Source organism: Citrus sinensis, chromosome 9, assembly GCF_022201045.2.
Source record: "Citrus sinensis cultivar Valencia sweet orange chromosome 9, DVS_A1.0, whole genome shotgun sequence".
Lineage (NCBI taxonomy): Eukaryota > Viridiplantae > Streptophyta > Magnoliopsida > Sapindales > Rutaceae > Citrus > Citrus sinensis.
The window spans coordinates 1813878-1833908 of record NC_068564.1 but is presented as its reverse complement, the minus strand read 5'-3'; the positions used below and the strand labels follow the sequence as shown (position 1 = coordinate 1833908).

At 33.4% G+C, this 20031-nt stretch overlaps 4 protein-coding genes across 5 annotated transcripts; 2 read left to right on the top strand and 2 right to left on the bottom strand.

Moving 5' to 3' along the window:
• Positions 1–3233: 3233 nt before the first annotated feature.
• LOC102578021 (beta-carotene hydroxylase) lies at positions 3234–5681 on the bottom strand. 2 transcript variants are annotated; one of them, NM_001288901.1, is made up of 7 exons: positions 5078–5479; positions 4914–4973; positions 4627–4698; positions 4380–4514; positions 4137–4262; positions 3946–4002; positions 3425–3508 (listed from the first exon to the last, which is right to left on the bottom strand). In NM_001288901.1, the coding sequence occupies exons 1-7, from the start codon at positions 5477–5479 to the stop codon at positions 3425–3427; spliced, it is 936 nt and encodes a 311-aa protein (NP_001275830.1). The 2 variants fall into 2 exon arrangements, with proteins under 2 accessions (XP_015389529.2, NP_001275830.1); XM_015534043.3 differs by lacking the exon at positions 4914–4973 and having other exon boundaries at positions 3234–3508; positions 5078–5681.
• A 6931-nt stretch (positions 5682–12612) lies between these two features.
• LOC102622507 (protein SPIRAL1-like 5) lies at positions 12613–13430 on the top strand. The gene is made up of 2 exons (XM_006490630.3): positions 12613–12891; positions 13037–13430. The coding sequence occupies exons 1-2, from the start codon at positions 12664–12666 to the stop codon at positions 13115–13117; spliced, it is 309 nt and encodes a 102-aa protein (XP_006490693.1). The 5' UTR covers positions 12613–12663; the 3' UTR covers positions 13118–13430.
• A 1061-nt stretch (positions 13431–14491) lies between these two features.
• On the top strand, positions 14492–17453 carry LOC102629244 (probable polygalacturonase). Its single transcript, XM_006490571.4, has 6 exons — positions 14492–14829; positions 15154–15486; positions 15717–15837; positions 15945–16119; positions 16210–16280; positions 16624–17453. Exons 1-6 carry the CDS (start codon positions 14785–14787, stop codon positions 17322–17324), a joined length of 1446 nt encoding a protein of 481 aa, XP_006490634.1. The 5' UTR covers positions 14492–14784; the 3' UTR covers positions 17325–17453.
• A 25-nt stretch (positions 17454–17478) lies between these two features.
• LOC102628961 (probable serine/threonine-protein kinase At1g01540) lies at positions 17479–20013 on the bottom strand. The gene is made up of 7 exons (XM_025102670.2): positions 18919–20013; positions 18738–18842; positions 18528–18650; positions 18238–18408; positions 18027–18153; positions 17734–17943; positions 17479–17634 (listed from the first exon to the last, which is right to left on the bottom strand). The coding sequence occupies exons 1-7, from the start codon at positions 19482–19484 to the stop codon at positions 17485–17487; spliced, it is 1452 nt and encodes a 483-aa protein (XP_024958438.1). The 5' UTR covers positions 19485–20013; the 3' UTR covers positions 17479–17484.
• Between the last annotated feature and the right edge of the window lie 18 nt (positions 20014–20031).

The window sequence follows — 20031 nt, the reverse complement described above, 5'->3', positions numbered from 1 at the left end:
TCTAAAATCGGCAAGACACCCGATTGATTGGTGCAATTTCACCGCCAATTGTACTGTTGTAGGAAGATACAGTTCGAATTTGTAATCTTATATAATTGATGCAATTTCATTACCGATTGGTTAAGAGTTTGATGTTTAAAAACACAAATTTTTGAGTCATAGATTATGATTATTGTAGTATTTTAAATGACGGGATGTATATAATAATCTTTTGAGTTTTATATATTATGATTATTTATAGTATGAATTTGACTAAGTTCGAGTTGATCTAAAGTAGAGCACTCTTTCATAAACATATGATTAAAATTATTATTAATTTTTTATTATCTATCATTTTACGTATATAATTGTGAGATTCGTGCACTACAGTATATTTATTTCAATATAATCATGTCTATTTTAATGTAAAGGAATTTGATGGTCCGGATCGATTAGGATTAATTCAGAATTCTGTTGACTCGACGGATACTTAACAACACACTTTTGATTTGAAAATAAATAAAAATATCTTTGTTTGTCTAAACGAACTGTGCCACCTATCCCCGTCTTTATCCTTCAAAAAGTAACTCTTGGTCTGCCGATTAAAAGTGGCCACGTGGCGATTGCAGCGGTGACCTACTTTCTTTAGTCATGACATCAGAGGGAGTTAGTAGTATAGGAGGATGTGACAGGCATATTCATGGAATCGGTTATTGGCCGATTGATGCGTTGACGATTGACGTATTCACCTAACTCAGCCATTATTCGGTGTCGTTGTGATCCTTATTGGTTGTTAAAAATCATAGATAATCTAGTTTAAGTAAATGGGTTTAGTTAGGTTTTGATTATATCATGTCCTTATTGAGAGCTTTGGCGCGTGATTCGGATTCGAGAAAATGCAAATTTTGGTAATTGTAGAATTCGGTGCACTCAAAAGTTTAATTTGATAAATAACAATAACAGTTCAATAAATAGTATTGAAGATAAGTTTCAGCATGCTTCCAATTTCCTCTCGCGAAATGCCTAATTGATTTTAAGGTGATGGAGATACTAAGAAATCGGCACACCATCATGTAAGACCAAAACAATGACATAAAAAATGGATTCGATTGAAACCATTGCCTAACATGAGATAAGATTTGAGACTATCAAGAATTGAAAAATCAATTCATTAACACAAAATAAAATCTTATTTGGTATTAAGATTGAGTAGCTATACCTTAAAAACTAAAGTACTAAAATGTTTAATAAATACTAGTAGCTGTTGTAACTTGAAAACTAAATTGATTTGATCTAACTCTTGAATTATGAAAAATTTATAGTATTTTTATTATTTTTATCAAAATTATTTTGCAAAAGTGATACTTATTATACACTATTAATTTTTATTTTATAATTACATTTTTTAAAGCTATTATAGCTTATGAAACACAATAACTCAATACTGAATAGGGCTTAAGTACATGAAAATCAAAACACAAGCTCTTAATTCCAATACTATGCTAGCTACGAAAACCCTAAGTTTAATATTTTAGATAAGCAGTGGCGGCACCACTTTAGGACTAGGAGGGGCTGAAGTAACTTTTTAAAATTTACAAATTTAATTTGATATTTGTCTCATTTTTAATTTGATTCATCATAAAACCCTGTTTAAATTTAGAAATAACTAAAATATTTTAAAAATAACCAAAATATTACACTTCCAACCCTCAAAGGAACATTGTTATTTTGAAATTCGTGAGGTCATAACTCTCCTCACAAAAAAAAAAAAAAATATGTCACCTTACTGACTTTATCTAAATATGATTTTTTTTTTTCAACAAATCTTATGACACTTAAAATTCAACTTGATGTTTACATTATAGTGGTGGGTTCTAATAACAATTTTTCAAAACTGAAAGGGATTGATAAGCTAACAAGAAAAATAGTTGATGCTAAAAAGGATAAATTATATTCATTAATTTATTTATTGAAAGCATTACTTTTGATTTTACTAGTTGTCATAACTACAGTAAAAAAAAGGCATTTTCAACTTTGAATTTTATGAAAAATCGTCTATAAAATCAAATGAGAGATCATATAATTGAGTGATATTATTGTTGTATATATAGAAAAAAAAAGATTTATTTTGTATTCTTGATGATAAGGTTATTTTTTCAACATTTTTAACATATGTAAACATATCAAGATCAGTTATAAATATATTGAATTGAATAATGAATTTTTATTTTGGTATTTGTTATTTGTTGATCTTTTTAAAATTATATTATTATTTAGACTTACCCCCTTCTAAATTAAATTCCCGGCACCGCCAATGTAGATAAGCATTGAGGCTTATTACTATGATAAACTGATGTTGTGGTCATATTTTTGCGAGCAACATTATCGCTTGATGTCAATTCAAAAATTGCTACCCATAAACAGAAAAAGAAAGAACAATATAAAGTAATAAAAGTATCACTAAAAAACCATTTAAATAATATTTTATTTCTTATTTAAAAAGTTACGTCAATATTAAATACTAAAAAAATACTTCAATTAGAATTCTTCAAATAAGATATGCTTCTCGCTCTTTAATATTGTCGAGTGAGTTTCTTCATTATTAGTATTTTATTATTTTTACTGGAGAGAGAAAATAACAATAATTATTATTTATTTATCTTTAAAAAAATAATAGCTATATAACAATATTGTTTTACCATATTAAATATTATTAAACTCATACACGTAAAATATCTCACAACAAAGATTTTTTTCTTTAAATTATGGTATGTTTTCACATAGTTTTATAATTACTATTTTATGTTTAATTTATTAATTACCAATTTTTTTAATTAGTACGCATTAAATTAAATTGAACAAAAATAATGGGAAAAACATATAAAGAGCACATAACAATATTTTTTTAAATATAAACATATTTAAAACATAATAACATCAACAACAACATTTAAAATCAACACAAAATTACTTAGCAACAAAGATTTGACTAAAATAGTTAGAGTGATAAAATGACGGATAATTAGATTTGACGAAGAAATTTTTTTAAATAAAATAATATTAACTTGTCTTATTTGAAGAACCATTTAGAGGAGAATTTAATTTTTTATTATTCTATTAGAACCATTTAGAGGAGTTACCACATAAGTACAAATAAATATTTTAAGGATAGATTTTGAAGAGCCTATGATGCTGAAGTCTCATTTCTTAAACGAGTCTGATTTGCACAAACAAACATTTTAAAAAGGATTAGCTAGTAAAATAATAATAGTATAATTAATATATCCCTTTTGTTATCTTTCATTGACTATATATTATTTAACATCATAAACTTTACAACAGTAATCCACCCATAAGCATTCATAATTTATTTTTTTCATTAATAACACTATTGTTTCTGTACACTGACAAATTGATCCAAAAATTGGTCCTCCCATTAAATTGATTATTTTGGAACCCTGTTGTATGATTTGATTCTCTTACTGATCTCCTTCTCCAATTCTTCTAGTCCCCCCACTTCTTCAAGCTCCTGCACCACAAAATCACATAACAAAAATCATCAAAATTTGACAAACACAATTAAATATAAAATAGGAAAATTAATGAAAAAAGTACCTAAAACCAAAATCAATTTATAAAGTAGCATAAAAGTAGGCTAATGCTAAGTTACATGTATGTAACTTCCAATCCTCTCATATGAATAGTAAATATTATAGGCTCATTTACTATTCATGTGAGAAAGTTGTAAGTTACGTACATGTAATTTAGGAAAAAAAAAAGCCCTAGAAAATTTAATTTAAAATTGGGATCAATTTAAAAAAGTGGCCAGCCCCACCTATGGTTTTTATTACTAAATTAATAAAAGAAATGGTCGGGCCGGCCACTTTCCAAATTGATCCCAATTTTAAATTAATTCTATAAAGTTTATCTCTAAAAATACAAAATGTAAAAGTAAAAGGGACCCACCTTAGGTCCGAGAAAGAGCCCATATGGAACACCGTGGAATTTATCCGAGTGGTGAAGCTAAAGCCAAGCAGCAAAATCAAACAAAATCTTGGTCGTTAGATCCCGTAAAGAGAGAGTTTTCATTTAATTTTGTTAAAAATAACTGAAAACGGTTTATTAGTGCGTAATTAATTCATAATTTGGTCATTTACCTGGTGAGCCGCAGCGACTCTCCGGAAATAAGGCACGTCGGCAATGGGACCCACAGGGAACCTTTTGTGAACGAGACCATCGTGGACGAACATGTAGGCCATCCCAAACACCGTAATGCCAAGTCCCTGATTCCCCCCAGAATCATGCGCCCGTTAAGTAACTAACTAATTAATTAACAAATCCCGCCGCTAATTCGGGGAATTAATTTAATTTTATTAGTTATGGGATTATTGAGAACTTACAGCACCAAAACAGAGACCAGGTACAAGGCCTTTGTGGAAGAAGCCAAAAGAGAGAAGGGCTATGGCTGGAACTGCGTTGATTATGGCAAACACATCGTTTAGCTCAAAAGGACCCTCTCTTGGTCGATGGTGAGACTGCAATGAGATTCCGAAAATAACTTTCTTTTTTTAATTTCAATTACATACATCACATGTTATAACTTCCCCAAAAAAATATTGAGACCACGGAGGCCTAGAAGGCTAGTACCTCGTGCATATGCCATAAAGAAGCATGCCACAGAGCTTTATGAGCCCATCGTGCCCAAAACTCCATGCCCACCTGCAAATGAAAAAAAAAGGTACCCAATGCGAATCATCATCATATAATTTGCCAGAAAAGGCCTTCACATTGAAAATTCACACAAGCCCCTCATTTTTACAGTTTTTATGTTAAAGATCGATCAAGTTTGTAACATCCCCACCGCGGCTCCTATTAGAACCAAAATTCTAGTCTTGTTTTCAAATCATTGTAAGGAAGAAGGTGATTGAACTTACAGCAGCACCAACAGAGAGAGCAAATGTGCCAAACATTTCAGCTAAAGGCACCTCTCCACCCTGTACGGATACATAACATGTAAGCATCATCAAAAGAGGGGCGAAATTTTCTGTTCATATAACCAACCAATAACATTAGGACATGTGTGATTTGTTTGAAGTACCTCCATTTGCCACCAGAACCTGTAATAAACAGCCATGACAGCCATGGAAGTGATACCAAAACTAGACATGACGGCAGCAACGAGATAAGTGAACCTCTCGGATCTCTTTCTCGCCAATTTCTCGGCCACGCGGGCAGCAGTCGAGATCTGGGTACCCGACTCCTCCTCCTCCTCGTCCGTGAAAGTCTCGATCTGGGTGCTTTGTTTTTTCTCCTCTAAAACAAAACATACGGTGAAAGAGTTGAGTTTTCTTCGGTTTTTGCCATTAAAGAAGCCGCGGTGGGTACCGAGAGGGGCAAAAAGGGGAGCGGGTTTTGTTGTGAGGAGCGAAGAGGGTTGAAGTTTTGTTGTGAGGAGACAGAAGGGCTTCGGGACTATGGCGGCCAATAGTCCGACCGCCATGGTGGGGTTTTGTTTGTTTACGAGGTTTTGGGTTTTAGAGTAAAAGCACTTGAAAAGAGGAAGAGTTGATGTGAAGTGGATTGTGGATTGTGGTGTTTAATGGCGTGAGCGTGAAATTCTGGACTTCTTGTGTGGTTGTTAAATGGACGCAGACCACAATTTCTCCAGTAAAGCTTTGGGGAATAAAATACATACGATTGAAGAGAGGGAGGGAGGCGTGGATCAAATATATGCCATTGTTTGTCATTTAAATTACAAGATTACCATTGGCGAGAAAGGAATTTGGCCTTTTCTTGGTCTAATTACAATAAGTGTACAATTTTAATTGGACCTAAAAATTTGATTAACAGTGTCGACTTTTTGTATCTGTATGCGTGGATAATTGTGTAAATTCACATCAGATCCATATCAACGAAACATTTGTTAGATTCGAAATTTAGTACACGTGACATTATTGTTTGCCATTTACACTAATTTCATAATTTTGTAAATTTCTTTTAATGCCAACTAAAAAAAAATCAATTATACATAGATATTCGTTACGATTACTAATTTCTTTTTCTTTTTTTTTTTGAATTGTGTAACTTGCTTAATTTTTCTATTGTTCATTGAATTTAGAAAAATACTTGGTGAAGAAAAATATGAAAGAAATATGAGAAAATTAAAGAAGAAAATGATAGAGAGAGAAGTCAAAATTCTCTCGTCTTTCTGTCGTGTTTCTCTACACCTAACACTTCTCTTAAATTTAAAGAATAAGTTGTGACCGCTCACACAAATTTTAAAAAATATAATAAATAATTTGTGATTATTTAAAAGAAAAAATTGTAATGTTTTAACATACAACAGTTGTTAGGTAATTTTACTTTCACGTTAAACCAAATGAATAGTGGTGCTTTAAGAATAATAAGGTATAAATATAAAAATAATTATTAGTTAAATATGATCATTATAATGTATATAAAAACATTTAATTCGTCAAGAATGAACAATGATTACTAAAAGTAGACCACTTGACCACGTCATTCCCAAATGATCATTATAATGTATATAAAAACATTTAATTCGTCAAGAATGAACAGTTATTACTAAAAGTAGACCAACTCCTCCATGTGGGAATGACGTGGTCAAGTGGCTCTTATAATTTGTCACGTTTACGCAACATGCTTAAGATGAAAGGGACTTGCGTATAAAATTCCAAAATAAAGGGGTTGATTTTAAATTACTCTATCTATCCAATGTTACTTTTTAAAATACTTTCTCAATTATTATAAATTTTAATTTATCTCTATTTTTGTTAAAAAGAAAAAAAATAAAGCTACCTTAATAAAAATTGTTTTATTCTTTTATTAGAATAAGTTATATATTGATGTTTATAATAATTTAGAAAATATTTTAAAGATTATTATTTCACCTGATAAAATTCCTTGAAAGCCCGTACTGTACATTCATGCAATTTGACAAAACAATGAAGGGCAAAAATGGAAAATCGAAGGTTGCGTCTGGAGAACAGAAACAAAGAGGACAGTGTCGAAATCACACGGGCGAACGAGAGGCTGATCGGCCGCCGAAGGATCGCGTAGCATTCGACAGCAAATCGAGTTTCAGGTTTTGGAATTGGAAACCGACAGCTTAAACTCAACCTTTGGATTTTAGCGCATTCAATCAAGCGTTTGACATACTGCCACGTAGCTCCCACGACAATCGCTAGGCTACGTTATCGGTGCATTTCGAAGAAATTTTGGGATGTGATTGTGTGCCATATTATTGGTCAACTTTAGATATTATGTACATACGTGTCAAAAGCTTAGCCCTCTGAGCTGACACGTTGCTCTTCTTAGTGGATCGCCTCGATGGCCCAAAGAGTTGCTGCGATTTCCTATTTTATCCGTAAAACATTCTTTCTTGTTTAATTTTTTTTTTCCGGTTCATTTCGTATTGAAGGCAAAATGCCGAGCTGGGCTTGATGTTATGATTTTTTTATAAAAAAATTCAATTATATTTATAAATTTATAATTTTTTATTTTTATTGGATTAAGATTTAAAATTTGAGTTTAAAGTTTTTAAAACTTTAAATATGAGTTATTAGTGAGTTAAATAAGTATTAAAATAAAATGTGTTTTTATTACGTACTTATCAGATTTTTGGGTCTGACCGAGTTTTTTAGGTGAAGCACGAACCCAACCCAAGTGTTAAGAAAACATGCCCGGTTCGGGTCATGTCCACCTGAGACACCTAGGCCCGAGCAGGGTTGGGCATTTCTGTCATCCTCATTCATATAGTACTTCTACTTTGTACACTTGTGTTAACTAATACAACTGGTAGAGTAATATTTTCTTCACTCCTTTAAAATTCTTATAAAACCCCATTTTTATAGTCATATTTTTATTATTAGAGGAAATTACATTAAAGACCTGTTTGGCACACCTTATTATAATATATTGGAGTCATATGTTATATTAAAATATTATAATACAATGTTTGGTTATTACACAGTATTGCGTAAACAAAAAAAAAAATTAGTGCGGTAAAATTCGCATAATGGAAACTCGTAGGGGATTCGGGTTTATATCGAATTGCATTACATCTCAAAAACAAAAAAAATTAAATGGGAATTTTCATCTTCTCTTCTCTCATCCAAACGCATCAAGCAATTTCTTCTTCTACCCTCTTCCAAATGTACGACAGCCTTGCTCCCCCCACACGTCAGCCAATTTTGGTCTTCTCTTCTTGATTTTGAATGCATGGCAGCCTTGTTCCACCACCAGGCCATCTTGATTTGCCGCGCAACACTGCAGCTTCATCACCTCACGTCGGGGGATATGCAACCCCACCGCTGCTGCACTACGCGACTTCTACAGCTCTACCACCACCTCGCCTATGGCTCTTCCACCGCCTCGGCTATCCCTAACCACATGAATCAATATGCCAAACACACCATATTACAATACAATGTTTGGCTATTTACACAGTATTACAAGGCCAATGTAATATGACCAAATAAAATTATCTTTATACCTAAAAATTATTTAACCTCCTATCTTTAACTCCTAATTTATGATATAGTTATTTTTTTTTATAAAATCAAAATAATTTTGAGAAGATGAAGAAAGAAATTACCTAATGATAAGAACTTTGATTATAAAAAAATTACGTTTAGGATTTAATTAACTCTATTATAATGTTTTGTCCTTTTTGTAATTTTTATAAAAATAAGTGCTATAAATATAACAATACGGGTTTGATAAGAGTTTACAAGGCTTTTAGGAGGTCAGCTCTAATCCACAATCAAATAGGCTCAACTCAGTCCAAATTGTAGAAGGGTGTGGTTCGGTATGGTCCAGTGAGATTGTGAAGAGGGTAGGCCTTTTGACGCCCCTGAAAATCTCTCTTAAAACCCCTTTGTCGTTGAAGCTCTTTTTTTTTTTTTTTTTTTTGATTGATTGTAGTTGAAGTTACTTAATTCCTTAATACAAATTATGTCGATTCTTATTTTAAATGACAATTCAATTAAACACTAATTTAAATTATCTTTTAACAATTTTTTTTTATACCCATCCCATCCCATTTCATAATTTATATTAAACCAAATACTATAAAACCACATTTGAAATAAATTATTTTGGTTTGATTCTAAAATTTGGTTTGCATTCGATTCTAATTTTCAAAATCTACTATGTGCTGATTCGGTTCGATTTTGGACGGAACCAAATAGTGCCCGGCTAAGTGTGTATCATACAACAATGCAATATGGATATGATTTTCTGAAGCTAGGAATTAATAATGCATTCCTATACCTAGATAGCAAGTTTTCTTATGTTAGAGCTGCTTTTATGGGTGCGATGTTATTGGCGTTAATGAAACATTTTGCTAACCCTAAGCTAGATGGCCTTTGATTGACCTATTCCTTCCACTTTTGTCATTCTCTAGCAAAATAATACAATACGAGGCACTTGAGGGGCCCCATATTGCTGTATCTAGGTCAATCAAGCCTCTCTTTCTCCCAACACCTTAAGATAACGATGCTTATTCTTTTGGATAATTATAAACTGAGGGTATATTACAAATATATAATGTAAGGGTTTTGGTCTTTTGGGTGAGGAGCTCAGCGACCATACCCAATGGATCAGCTCTCTATACGTACTTAAAGCAAACTAACTAATAAAGTAGAAAATAATAAAGATAACAAATTATGAATAACATAATAGTTTTTTTGGTCAAGTATCATAAAGTGTGGGAAATATTCGGGAAAATTTTAAAATCGTGGGATTTTAAAGGCTTAAAATTTAAAGCGTTTAACAATACGGTTTATGCATTTTTTCAAGCGTTCCCGCACTTTAAATTATGGATTCAAACATTTCTAATGAATAATATATTCTGTTACTGATAAAAGTTGTGTAACCCTAATACGGCTTTGATTGACCTATTCTTCCAACTTTTTCATTTTCTATAGAAATTACACAATGTTATAGTTCTCTCTCTCTCTCTCTCTCTCTCTCTCTCTCTCTCTCTCTCTCTCTCTCTCTCTCTCTCTCTCTCTCTCTCTCTCTATACACACACACACACACATATAAACATTTCTATAGAAAGCTCCAACATTGCATAATTTCTAAAATACTCGAGTTTTAAATGAGGGTTCAATAGTTATAAAAACTCCAAAAAAATAGAAGTCAAAACGAATTTTCTTAAAAAAGATAAAAATACTAATATTTGATATTTCCTAATGCTACTACTACCTAAAAAATAACTTTAGATACCAATTTGAGTCCCAAAACAAAGGAATTTGACCAAAAGTACAATGAATCTTATGGTTAATTCTATAGAATTTTATTTTTCTCATTTCAAGTTTTCAAATGGTACATTTTATGTCAAAATGTGATATCTGTAGTCCAAGCTACACACTGACACCACATCAAAGTTATATAAGATTTCAACTTAACCATATATTGTCTGAATACAATTGCATAATTAAAGTTTAAGCTATACAACTGCATGGAATTGTAATCACAAAATCAAAGTGTTAGAACAATAAATCCTTTAGTGAAAATCATCACCTATAAATTGGGAATATTAATGTTGTATCACCAAGAATCAATAACAAAATATGCGGAAGCGAACCTGAATGCATAATGCTTAATTGCTCTCTAGAGTTGTATGATTAGCTTTTCAAATCAATACGTTTTCCTATAGAATCTTTTAATTTTCTCTGTGCTCTTTCTGTGATGATGTGATGTCAGAAAGAATAGAAAGATACGTATAATTTGGGGACTATGACCACTTATCTAGATAATTTTTTTTATTATCTTTAGGTATTTCTATTTTAGCTATCATAAAAATAGAAATTACTCTTAAGTCTTTACACATTAAAAGTTTACACCTTATCAAATACATTAAAGCTCATATTACCGAATACCTTAGCAGATCATTTTTAATTGGACTTAACCTTATATGACAGTCTGCAATACATAATTATTCGTATATAAACCTAACGTTGGATTAAAAATCTAACAATGCAAGATTAAAGATCCAACACAAAGGATATTTGAAGAGCTATGGTTTGGTTTACGTGTCAATCATTTATATGTACATGGGGGGTTATGTACCTAACTGGCATTGTAATCACAAAATCAAAGGATATTTGAATAGCTGCGGTTAGGTTTACGCATCAATCATATGTGGTTAGGTTTTCACATCAATCATATATATACACGTGGGATTATGTACTTGTTCAGGTGTGTGTGTGAGAGGTGCTTCTTGAATAAATAAGTGAGGCATGCAATCAAATGTAGGGTTTACATCATGGGCTATGTTGATTCAATTACTTCCTAGTCATTTCGTCAAAATATAGACACCCAAAATTATTAGATTTTTACGTTTGTAAGTTACGCATAGTGCATGTATACTGTCTAAATGAATACTTCGATATAGATGACATGCGTTTTCATGTAAAAATACCTCGTTTGAAAAATAAAAAAATAAAAAAACTATCGACCACTCCTCCAAACAAAAACTTCCAAAAGTAGTTCTCTCTTTAAAGAACTTTGAATACATGCTTTTCTTTTCTGATTCAAAAAGTAGTTTTGTTCGACACGTCGAAAAATGCTGTCATGCCGAAAGATTCGAATGCTTTTCCTGTATACTCAAAAAGTTGGGTCTGACTCATGAATTAGACTACTATTCATGGGACTTGAGTTTCATACTGACATGACCTTGAACTCAACAAAACACAAAAGTTGAGAACAACATACTGACATAGTCATTCAGTAAAAATAAATGAGTAATTTATATCAATAACCAATAAGTTATTACGAATGATCAAATGAAACAAAGTCCTTGAAGCTCGCAACTCAGGTAATTAATTAAGTTCGGAATCCAAATTTATATTTTAAAGAGTAAATCAATAGATGCCAACGTGCATACGCTGGAATGATGAAAGTGCATACTGCATGATTTATTATAAACATGGCTGATTATATATACATATATACATATATATATATATACATATACAAGAATTCACCAAATTGACCAAATTGTTATACAAGAATTCACCAAATTGTTCGATGTGGAGTCTGTTGACATTCACTGTCAATTCTTGTACAACATGTATTTTACTTTTACGTGATTAGTCATGAAGTCTGTGAGCGCTACACCCAAGTCTTTCTCGTAATTAACATGGATACATTTGTATTGATGATAGTATTAGCTATATATATATCTAGCTCCTATATATAAATATGAGTCTCTTCCTACATATATATATATATACATATATACATTTTTTTTTTCTTAACTACGAGGTATTCTGGGGAGGGCCCCAACTGTGGGAGGCACCTTTAAGTCCATACCACAACCCAAACTATACATATATACATACATACATATATATATACATACAAGAATTCACCAAATTGACCAAATTGTTATACAAGAATTCACCAAATTGTTAGATGTGAAGTCTGTTGACATTCACTGTCAATTCTTGTATAACATGTATTTTACTTTTACGTGATTAGTCATGAAGTCTGTGAGCGCTACACCCAAGTCTTTCTCATAATTAACATGGATACATCTGTATTGATGATAGTATTAGCTATATATATGTCTAGCTCCTATATATAAATATATGAGTCTCTTCCTTCAGCTCATTACATAGGAACAAGCTAAGAAGCTTTAGCAGAGTAACAATGAAACGAGGCGAAAGCTCTGGCGGCGGCCATAGTTCACTTGGTTACTTGTTTGGTTCTGATCAAGAGCCAAGCCAACCTCCAGCTTCCCCAGCAGCGATCAAAGCACCATGGGACGATGATAACACCACGAAGAAACCTCCGAATAACTCATCACCATCAGAGAAACTGACTGTCTCCAACAATTACCACAGAGCTCAAGGCCAAAACTCTGGCAACTTCATTACTGTGAGTACTGAAATAAATTCCATTTCTGTATATGCTTGCACTTAAGTTGACCCCTCATATTTATTACGACTCTTCTAATTTTGTAATTGATAACTTTTGTAACTTCTAACTTTAAATTAAGTTTCTCTGTTGTTACCATTATTAGGACCGTCCGACAACAAGGGTTCAGTCAGCTCCAGGTGGAGACTCATCTCTTGGGTACTTGTTTGGAGACAAGAAGAAGTGATATATATATATATATATATATATATATATATGTATTAATTAATTTGTAGGCTTCGTCTCCAACTTATTGTCTCATCAGAAGCTAGTATGTATGTGTGTATGTTTGTTTAAGTGTGTTTCCTTGTAAATCTTGAATTAAGGGCTTTATTTTGTTCCCATAAGGCAGATGTGAATCTTGAACTATGGTTGCGTTTTAAGGTTATCCGTGCTTTAGGGTTTGGAAGAGATTTGAAATAACATCGTATCAATAAGCACTCGTCTGTACTTTGATGATCAATCATATAAATATAATATGTCATATGCTAATCTAGCTACGTATGGATGCTTTCCGAAATCTAGCTATAACGTGAGCAGTAGTAATTGTCAAGGTTCTTGCTTTATTAGTTTAATATTAAACTCCTTCACTAGAGCATTTTTACAGAATATTTGAGATTTTGAGACGGCATAACTTCAGATGCTATAAAATAGAATCATTAACCATTCACACGGGCAAGTGATGATCAGTAAACATTAGTAAAATAAAAGTGTTTGTTTATCAAACATGTTAATGATTGTTCTTTCAAAATTAAGTACCACAACAATGATAAAAATATTGTTAGTCATGATTCATGAAGATCGACTTTTTGTCTAAAGCAAGTACATTTCAGAGAGGACATTTGATTATATTAAGGCATTTCGTATTTTTCAATGAAAATTAAATGTCCAAACAAATATATGACAAGGGCAACTTGATTAGGATATACAAGAGTTGTACTTACAAAATATATGCCCAATGAGATATGAAAATTGAAAAGAAATTAAAAGGAAAAAAAAAAATCCAGGTCTCAGATCGTGCCACTATACATGGAAAGAGTCATTTACTCTAACAATGATAAAGTAATTAAAACGAACATTTTAATACTGAAAGCATAGTGCGAAATGTGATATTAATTAGGATCGGTGATATTTTTATATTTTACTCTGTTTTTTTTAAGAGAGCCTCTCTAAGTTACATTCAACTGTAACTTACATCACTCATTGGAACAGTGAGGCCCGAATAATGTGTGTGAGTTTACCTTCTTTTAATATTAAAAAGTTGAAGGTAATATATTCGGTTTTCACGAGAAAAGGTCAATCAATCGAATTCTGTTTGTAAGCAATAATTGAATATGACACATAGCTAATTAACTTGATGAAGATGAGATTTAATTTACACCGTTGATACATGTGATGAGTCTAATCTAGTGCAGCTCTTAATCTATTTATGATTACCTATTATATAAGATTACGATGCGACTAACGTATCAGCCAAATTGTGATAAAGGTGATACGAGGTTACAAAATAAACTTAGCCACCACGATTTGTGGGGCTCGCTAAGAACGTCTCTTTATCTCCGCCAATTCAACGGCGATAGGATTCATGCCACGTGGATAAATCATGGCCAGTGGGATCCGCTATCCAAGCAGACGTGAGGCTGTCGTCTAGTTGATCAGTTATGGCAGGAAAGTGAAAGAAAATGAAACAAGCCGTTACATTTGAATCGTTTCTCTATGCCCAATCCCAAAATTCTACTAGGATTTTCTTATTAATGACAATTTAATTCCTTTCCATGTACACAATTTTCTCCTTTTATTTATGCTAAATCATAGTCATTAGAAACTCACTGAGCTTAATTTGTCAGATTGGAAATGGAGTTTTGTCTAAAATCAAGAAATAATATTCTCCATCCCCATGTAAATTTTCTCATATTTTCTCTCTCCCTCTCTTTACGTTCTTGTCTAAATATCATCAAAACGAAAAATTATGGCAGTTTTTTAAATGGGATTTTCTTGCAAACTTGTGTTTTTGAAAATGATTATTATTGTTAATTTTATTCAAAGCATGGTTCTGTTGTCTAAATTTTATTAGTTGTAGGTGTGTGGCTAAATTGTACATAATTGTTAGTAATTCAATTTTGAATTACTTGTATATGGTTGTTGGCAATTGGATTCATTAAAGAAAATGGGGTTTCTATTGTGTGCATTAATTATTTCTCCGATATTTAATTGTTTCTTCAGGTTATTAAAATTCTCTCAACGTTGTTGACATTGGGATTGCTTAGTCCGCAAGTAGCAGAATGCAGACCAACCAAGAATTCATACACCATTGAGTTTCAGGCACTAAATTGCCGGAAACACAGCGCAGTTTTGACTGATTTCGGCGGCGTCGGCGACGGCAAAACCTCCAACACAAAGGCGTTTAATACTGCAATTTCTAATCTAAGCAAATATGCAGCAGATGGTGGAGCTCAGCTGATCGTACCACCCGGGAAATGGTTAACCGGAAGCTTTAATCTCACCAGCCATTTCACTCTTTATATTCACAAAGATGCTCTTCTTCTCGCATCCCAGGTATAATTTTCTTTCCGTTATCACTCCAGCAACTACTAGAGTTAACCAAATGTTAGTAATCAAAATTGACTAGCAGTTTCTTGACACAAGGCTCTTGCTATACTGATGTTTTGTCCCCAAATTGTAATAACAAGTTTCTAAGAATTTTTTTTTCTTCAAAATTTAACTTCTTTTCTATTCTGCTAGCTTTAACAATCACAATGTAATTAATTGCATGTTCAAATGGACAGGATGAATCAGAGTGGCCTCTTCTCCCACCATTGCCTTCCTATGGAAGAGGAAGAGATGAACCTGGTGGAAGATTCAGCAGTCTCATTTTTGGCACAAACTTAACTGATGTTGTTGTTACTGGTAATTATAATTTAAAATTCCAATTTAAGCTGGTGTATATGGTCTTACGTCTAATTGTAAAAATGCTTCTTAATAAGCACTTATCAAGTTCATTTTGCTGAATTTAGGTGGCAATGCCACGATCAATGGCCAGGGTGAACCTTGGTGGATCAAATATAGAAAGAAGCAATTCAATGTGACTCGACCTTATCTTATTGAGGTCATGTTCTCTGATAATGTTCAGATTTCGAACCTAACTTTAATTGACTCTCCATCATGGAACGTGCATCCTGTATACTCCAGGTTTGACTCATCATGTGTTCCTTGATCATCACAATTTTTCACCCTTTTTTTTTTCCTGTGTTTTCTGAAGATTATATGTGAAATTTGCAGCAATGTATTGATCCAAGGGCTGACAATTCGTGCACCTATTGATTCTCCTAATACAGATGGGATTAACCCAGGTTTGTTTTTGCCTTAGGTTTTTGTCCCTACTTCTCCTTTTGCTTATCATAATTGAAAATTTTTGTGAAATGATAATGCTATGTATATATAGAAAGTTGCATCCCAACCAATGCGACATATGATGGGGTGTCACATGTTTGCATCCTACCAACACTTTGTAATAAAAAAATAATGCCACTTTATATTGCAAAGTATCCCAACATTTTCTAGGATTAATGTGTCAAATCTGTGATTAAGGCCACTCCATCAGACACTTTAGTTGTTACACTTTCAAAATTAAGCTACCATAGCTAACTTTTCTATGCTATCATAAGAATCTAATATTCTCTCTTTTATTTCCAGATTCTTGCACAAATACGCGAATTGAAGATAACTATATAGTCTCGGGAGACGATTGCGTTGCAGTTAAAAGTGGCTGGGATGAATATGGGATCAAAGTCGGAATGCCAACACAGCATTTAATCATAAGAAGACTAATTTGCATTTCCCCAGATAGTGCTGCAATTGCTCTTGGCAGTGAAATGTCTGGAGGAATCAAAGATGTGAGAGCTGAAGACATAACAGCAATCAACACTCAATCTGGTGTTAGAATCAAAACAGCTGTTGGCAGAGGAGCATATGTGAAAGAAATTTATGTAAGAAGAATGACAATGAAGACAATGAAGTATGTGTTTTGGATGACTGGTGATTATGGCTCACACCCAGATCCTGGTTTTGATCCAAAAGCACTTCCGACAGTTACAGGAATAAATTACAGAGATATGGTGGCCGATAATGTTACTCAATCCGCAAAGCTTGATGGAATTCGCAATGACCCTTTTACGGGAATCTGCATTTCTAATGTGACTATTAAGTTGACAGAGAAACCAAAGGAGTTGCAATGGAATTGTACTAATATTCAAGGAATTACAAGCCGTGTGACACCTCAAGCTTGTGAGTTGTTGCCTAAGAAAGAGCCTACTGATTGCTTTTTCCCGGATGATAAGCTGCCAATTGATGATGTTAGGCTGAACACTTGTTCTGCCAGTATCAGTAAGGCTTGATAGTATAATGTAATGCATTTGATCGAGTCTAGTATTAATAATATGATAATTGCTAGATTTACTGTTGCTCGTGTAAGTGGAATAAACAGACATTAAGATTTAGCTAATTCTATGTTGTTCTTTAACTTATGTTTGGGTGAAAAATGACATTTAATAGGCTTTAAAACTTCTTCCAAGGTGGATTTTCATGATCCGGCTCATGAGCTCTATTTTCTTCATCATGTGTACTAATATCAGCATCGCATAAAACAGCGGTCTTATTCTTTTGCGGATAATTGTGATAAGAAGCTGCCCTTTTAATCCTGTATTCCTGCATTATTGAAACAAACAGAACTCGAATATGTAGAACAATGTATCAGATAAAGCTACATGATCAGCTTCAGGGAGAATGAGAAATCATTGTTCTTACCTCTCTAAGAAGCAAGTCCCTAGGCTCAAGCATACGAAGAACATCTCCCATTTTAGGCCTATGTTTTATATCAGGATCAACACATCTCAGAGCAATTAAAATGATCCGTTTGAGTTCTTTTCGAGAAGGCATTTCTGGCAATTTAGGATCCAACACATAGGCAATCTTCTGCTGTGCAACCATGGATTTTAACCAGTCAATCAAAAACACCTGCAATTACAGTTCATTTTCTGTACATAAATAACCAAGAATCAAGTTGAATAATAAAAGGGTTAAAACAAAGAAATCTGTACTTGGGGCTGGCTGTAATCTACAGGTAATCTCCCGGATACAATCTCCATGATAAGTATTCCGAAGCTATAAACATCACTCTTCTCATTGAAGATACTGGTACGACCAGATAATTCTTCAGCTAAATAGCTACAAAAGCATTCAAAAACTAACTATGGTCAATGAAAACATAAACAGTGCTCATAAGCTAACTGATTGTGCATCTGTACTAACCCGGAATTTCTCAATTCACATGACGTAGAGATACTCCATTCGGGACCATGAAGCTTGGCAAGACCAACATCCGAGATCTTAGGATTCCAATGGTGATCAAGTAGTATGTTACTAGATTTCATATTATGATGGACTATCTTCGGTTCAATGTCCTCGTGAAGGTAGGCCAATCTGCATAAACAAATTTTCCCCACAATCAGACTCGATTCTCCCCTGATCTGAACTCTGTTTAAGTTTGATTTAATTATATGAACTGATTGGCAATCCAACAAATGAAAAATAAAAATCACCCTTTTGCTGTTCCTTGAATGATCTTCATCCTTGTATCCCAAGTTAAAGGTTTGGCTTCTCCTAGAGATCCATGAAGCCATTGTTGCAAATTACCATTATCTATGTATTCATACACAAGTATCCTAATCAAAAGCGAATATCCATCAAGAGTTTTGAGTCATATAGTTTGACATTGTCTAATTGATATGCGTAAAAATTAAAATCGATACCTGTTTTGTCCTTCAACACAGTATCCAAATAGCTTCACTAGATTCTTGTGTTTAACTTGACCAATCGCCTCCACTTTTTCGATGAAGTCCTCTTCTTCGCTAACACTAATCAATCACAAATCATTAATAAATCAACCATACGTGATTAATTCAAATGAACCTACATAAAGCTAATATTTACCTGTTACTCATTAGCAGCTTGACAGCAGCTCGCATATTGTCCAACAACACGGCACGATAAACGACGCCATTATCGCCGCTTGCAATCACATTCTGTTCAGCAAAGCCATCTGTAACGATATCTATCTCCTTGAGACTAATCCTGATACCCAGCCGCATCCCCGACACACTACGTCTAATATTACCATTTGCTTGTGCCCTTGTACAACGATTCGTGCTAGTACCACTAGACCATCGATCAGAGAACATAAACTGAAGGTCTGGCTTGGAAAGATTCATCTCAATCTCCGACATTGTATTGCAAGACAAGAGCCTCCTGTCCAAAGATGAAGTGCTAAAAGTATTGTGAGGATGAACATGATTCTTCGGAGAAATGGGATTTTTCGGGAGGCGAAAATGAGCATTGATGTAGGACTTTTTGCGACGGTGAAAGATGAAGATGTAGAGGAAAAGGATGGCTATGAATATGAGTAAAAAGAGTAGAGTCAGAGTGACAATTAATATCCATAATGGGATGCCAAAGAAGGAGGTGTGTTTCGAGAGCTTGTGCTTGAGAGATGATGACATGTTTGTGAGAGAGAGGTGAGATTAAGGCTTGTTTTGAGTGATCAAGTGACATGGTTTTGATTTGTGTTTTTAGCAGGAGGAATAAGCGATTAGCTAAAATTCTTTGGAATAGTTCAAACTCTTGAAGTAATAACAACTAACTGCTAGAGTAAGCGGGAAATCTGGCTGTGGATTTGGTGGGGGCGACCAAAATGATCCTCAACTAATAATAGTAAATCAAGGAGGGCGACGCAGCACTTCTAGAAAGACAATAATGCGTCGTACCATCCGAAATCCCCCCATGTTAAACTATTTGTGTCTGACAGAAATTAATTAGATTGATGGCAGCTGTAATGTGTGGCCGCGTATAACTGAGGGCACCGATTCGAGTCTCTTACAAGTATACACAATTTATGTGACTAGTCACCTGTTCATCGAGTACTTTATTGTGGTGGAGGAAAATGCCACTCGACTAATTCCTGCAATATATTATAATTGTACGGATTCCCCCCCGTTATGCTATTAATGTACGAATACAGTAATCGAATAAATTTAGACTCCTTTAGTC

What these genes read in the sequence shown, in the direction of transcription:
- LOC102578021 (NM_001288901.1), bottom strand. Translation starts at nt 5,479, where the DNA reads ATGGCGGTCGGACTATTGGCCGCCATAGTCCCGAAGCCCTTCTGTCTC. An exon ending in GGTTCTGGTGGCAAATGGAG is followed by an intron (nt 4,974 to 5,077) that starts GTACTTCAAACA and finishes GTATCCGTACAG; the next exon opens with GGTGGAGAGGTGCCTTTAGC. An exon ending in CTCTCTCTGTTGGTGCTGCT is followed by an intron (nt 4,699 to 4,913) that starts GTAAGTTCAATC and finishes TTTCATTTGCAG; the next exon opens with GTGGGCATGGAGTTTTGGGC.
- LOC102622507 (XM_006490630.3), top strand. Translation starts at nt 12,664, where the DNA reads ATGAAACGAGGCGAAAGCTCTGGCGGCGGCCATAGTTCACTTGGTTAC. An exon ending in ACTCTGGCAACTTCATTACT is followed by an intron (nt 12,892 to 13,036) that starts GTGAGTACTGAA and finishes TACCATTATTAG; the next exon opens with GACCGTCCGACAACAAGGGT.
- LOC102629244 (XM_006490571.4), top strand. Translation starts at nt 14,785, where the DNA reads ATGGAGTTTTGTCTAAAATCAAGAAATAATATTCTCCATCCCCAT. An exon ending in ATAATATTCTCCATCCCCAT is followed by an intron (nt 14,830 to 15,153) that starts GTAAATTTTCTC and finishes TTGTTTCTTCAG; the next exon opens with GTTATTAAAATTCTCTCAAC. An exon ending in TACAGATGGGATTAACCCAG is followed by an intron (nt 16,281 to 16,623) that starts GTTTGTTTTTGC and finishes TTTTATTTCCAG; the next exon opens with ATTCTTGCACAAATACGCGA.
- LOC102628961 (XM_025102670.2), bottom strand. Translation starts at nt 19,484, where the DNA reads ATGTCATCATCTCTCAAGCACAAGCTCTCGAAACACACCTCCTTCTTT. An exon ending in TGTGTTGAAGGACAAAACAG is followed by an intron (nt 18,651 to 18,737) that starts GTATCGATTTTA and finishes GCTTTTGATTAG; the next exon opens with GATACTTGTGTATGAATACA. An exon ending in GGGACTTGCTTCTTAGAGAG is followed by an intron (nt 17,635 to 17,733) that starts GTAAGAACAATG and finishes TCAATAATGCAG; the next exon opens with GAATACAGGATTAAAAGGGC.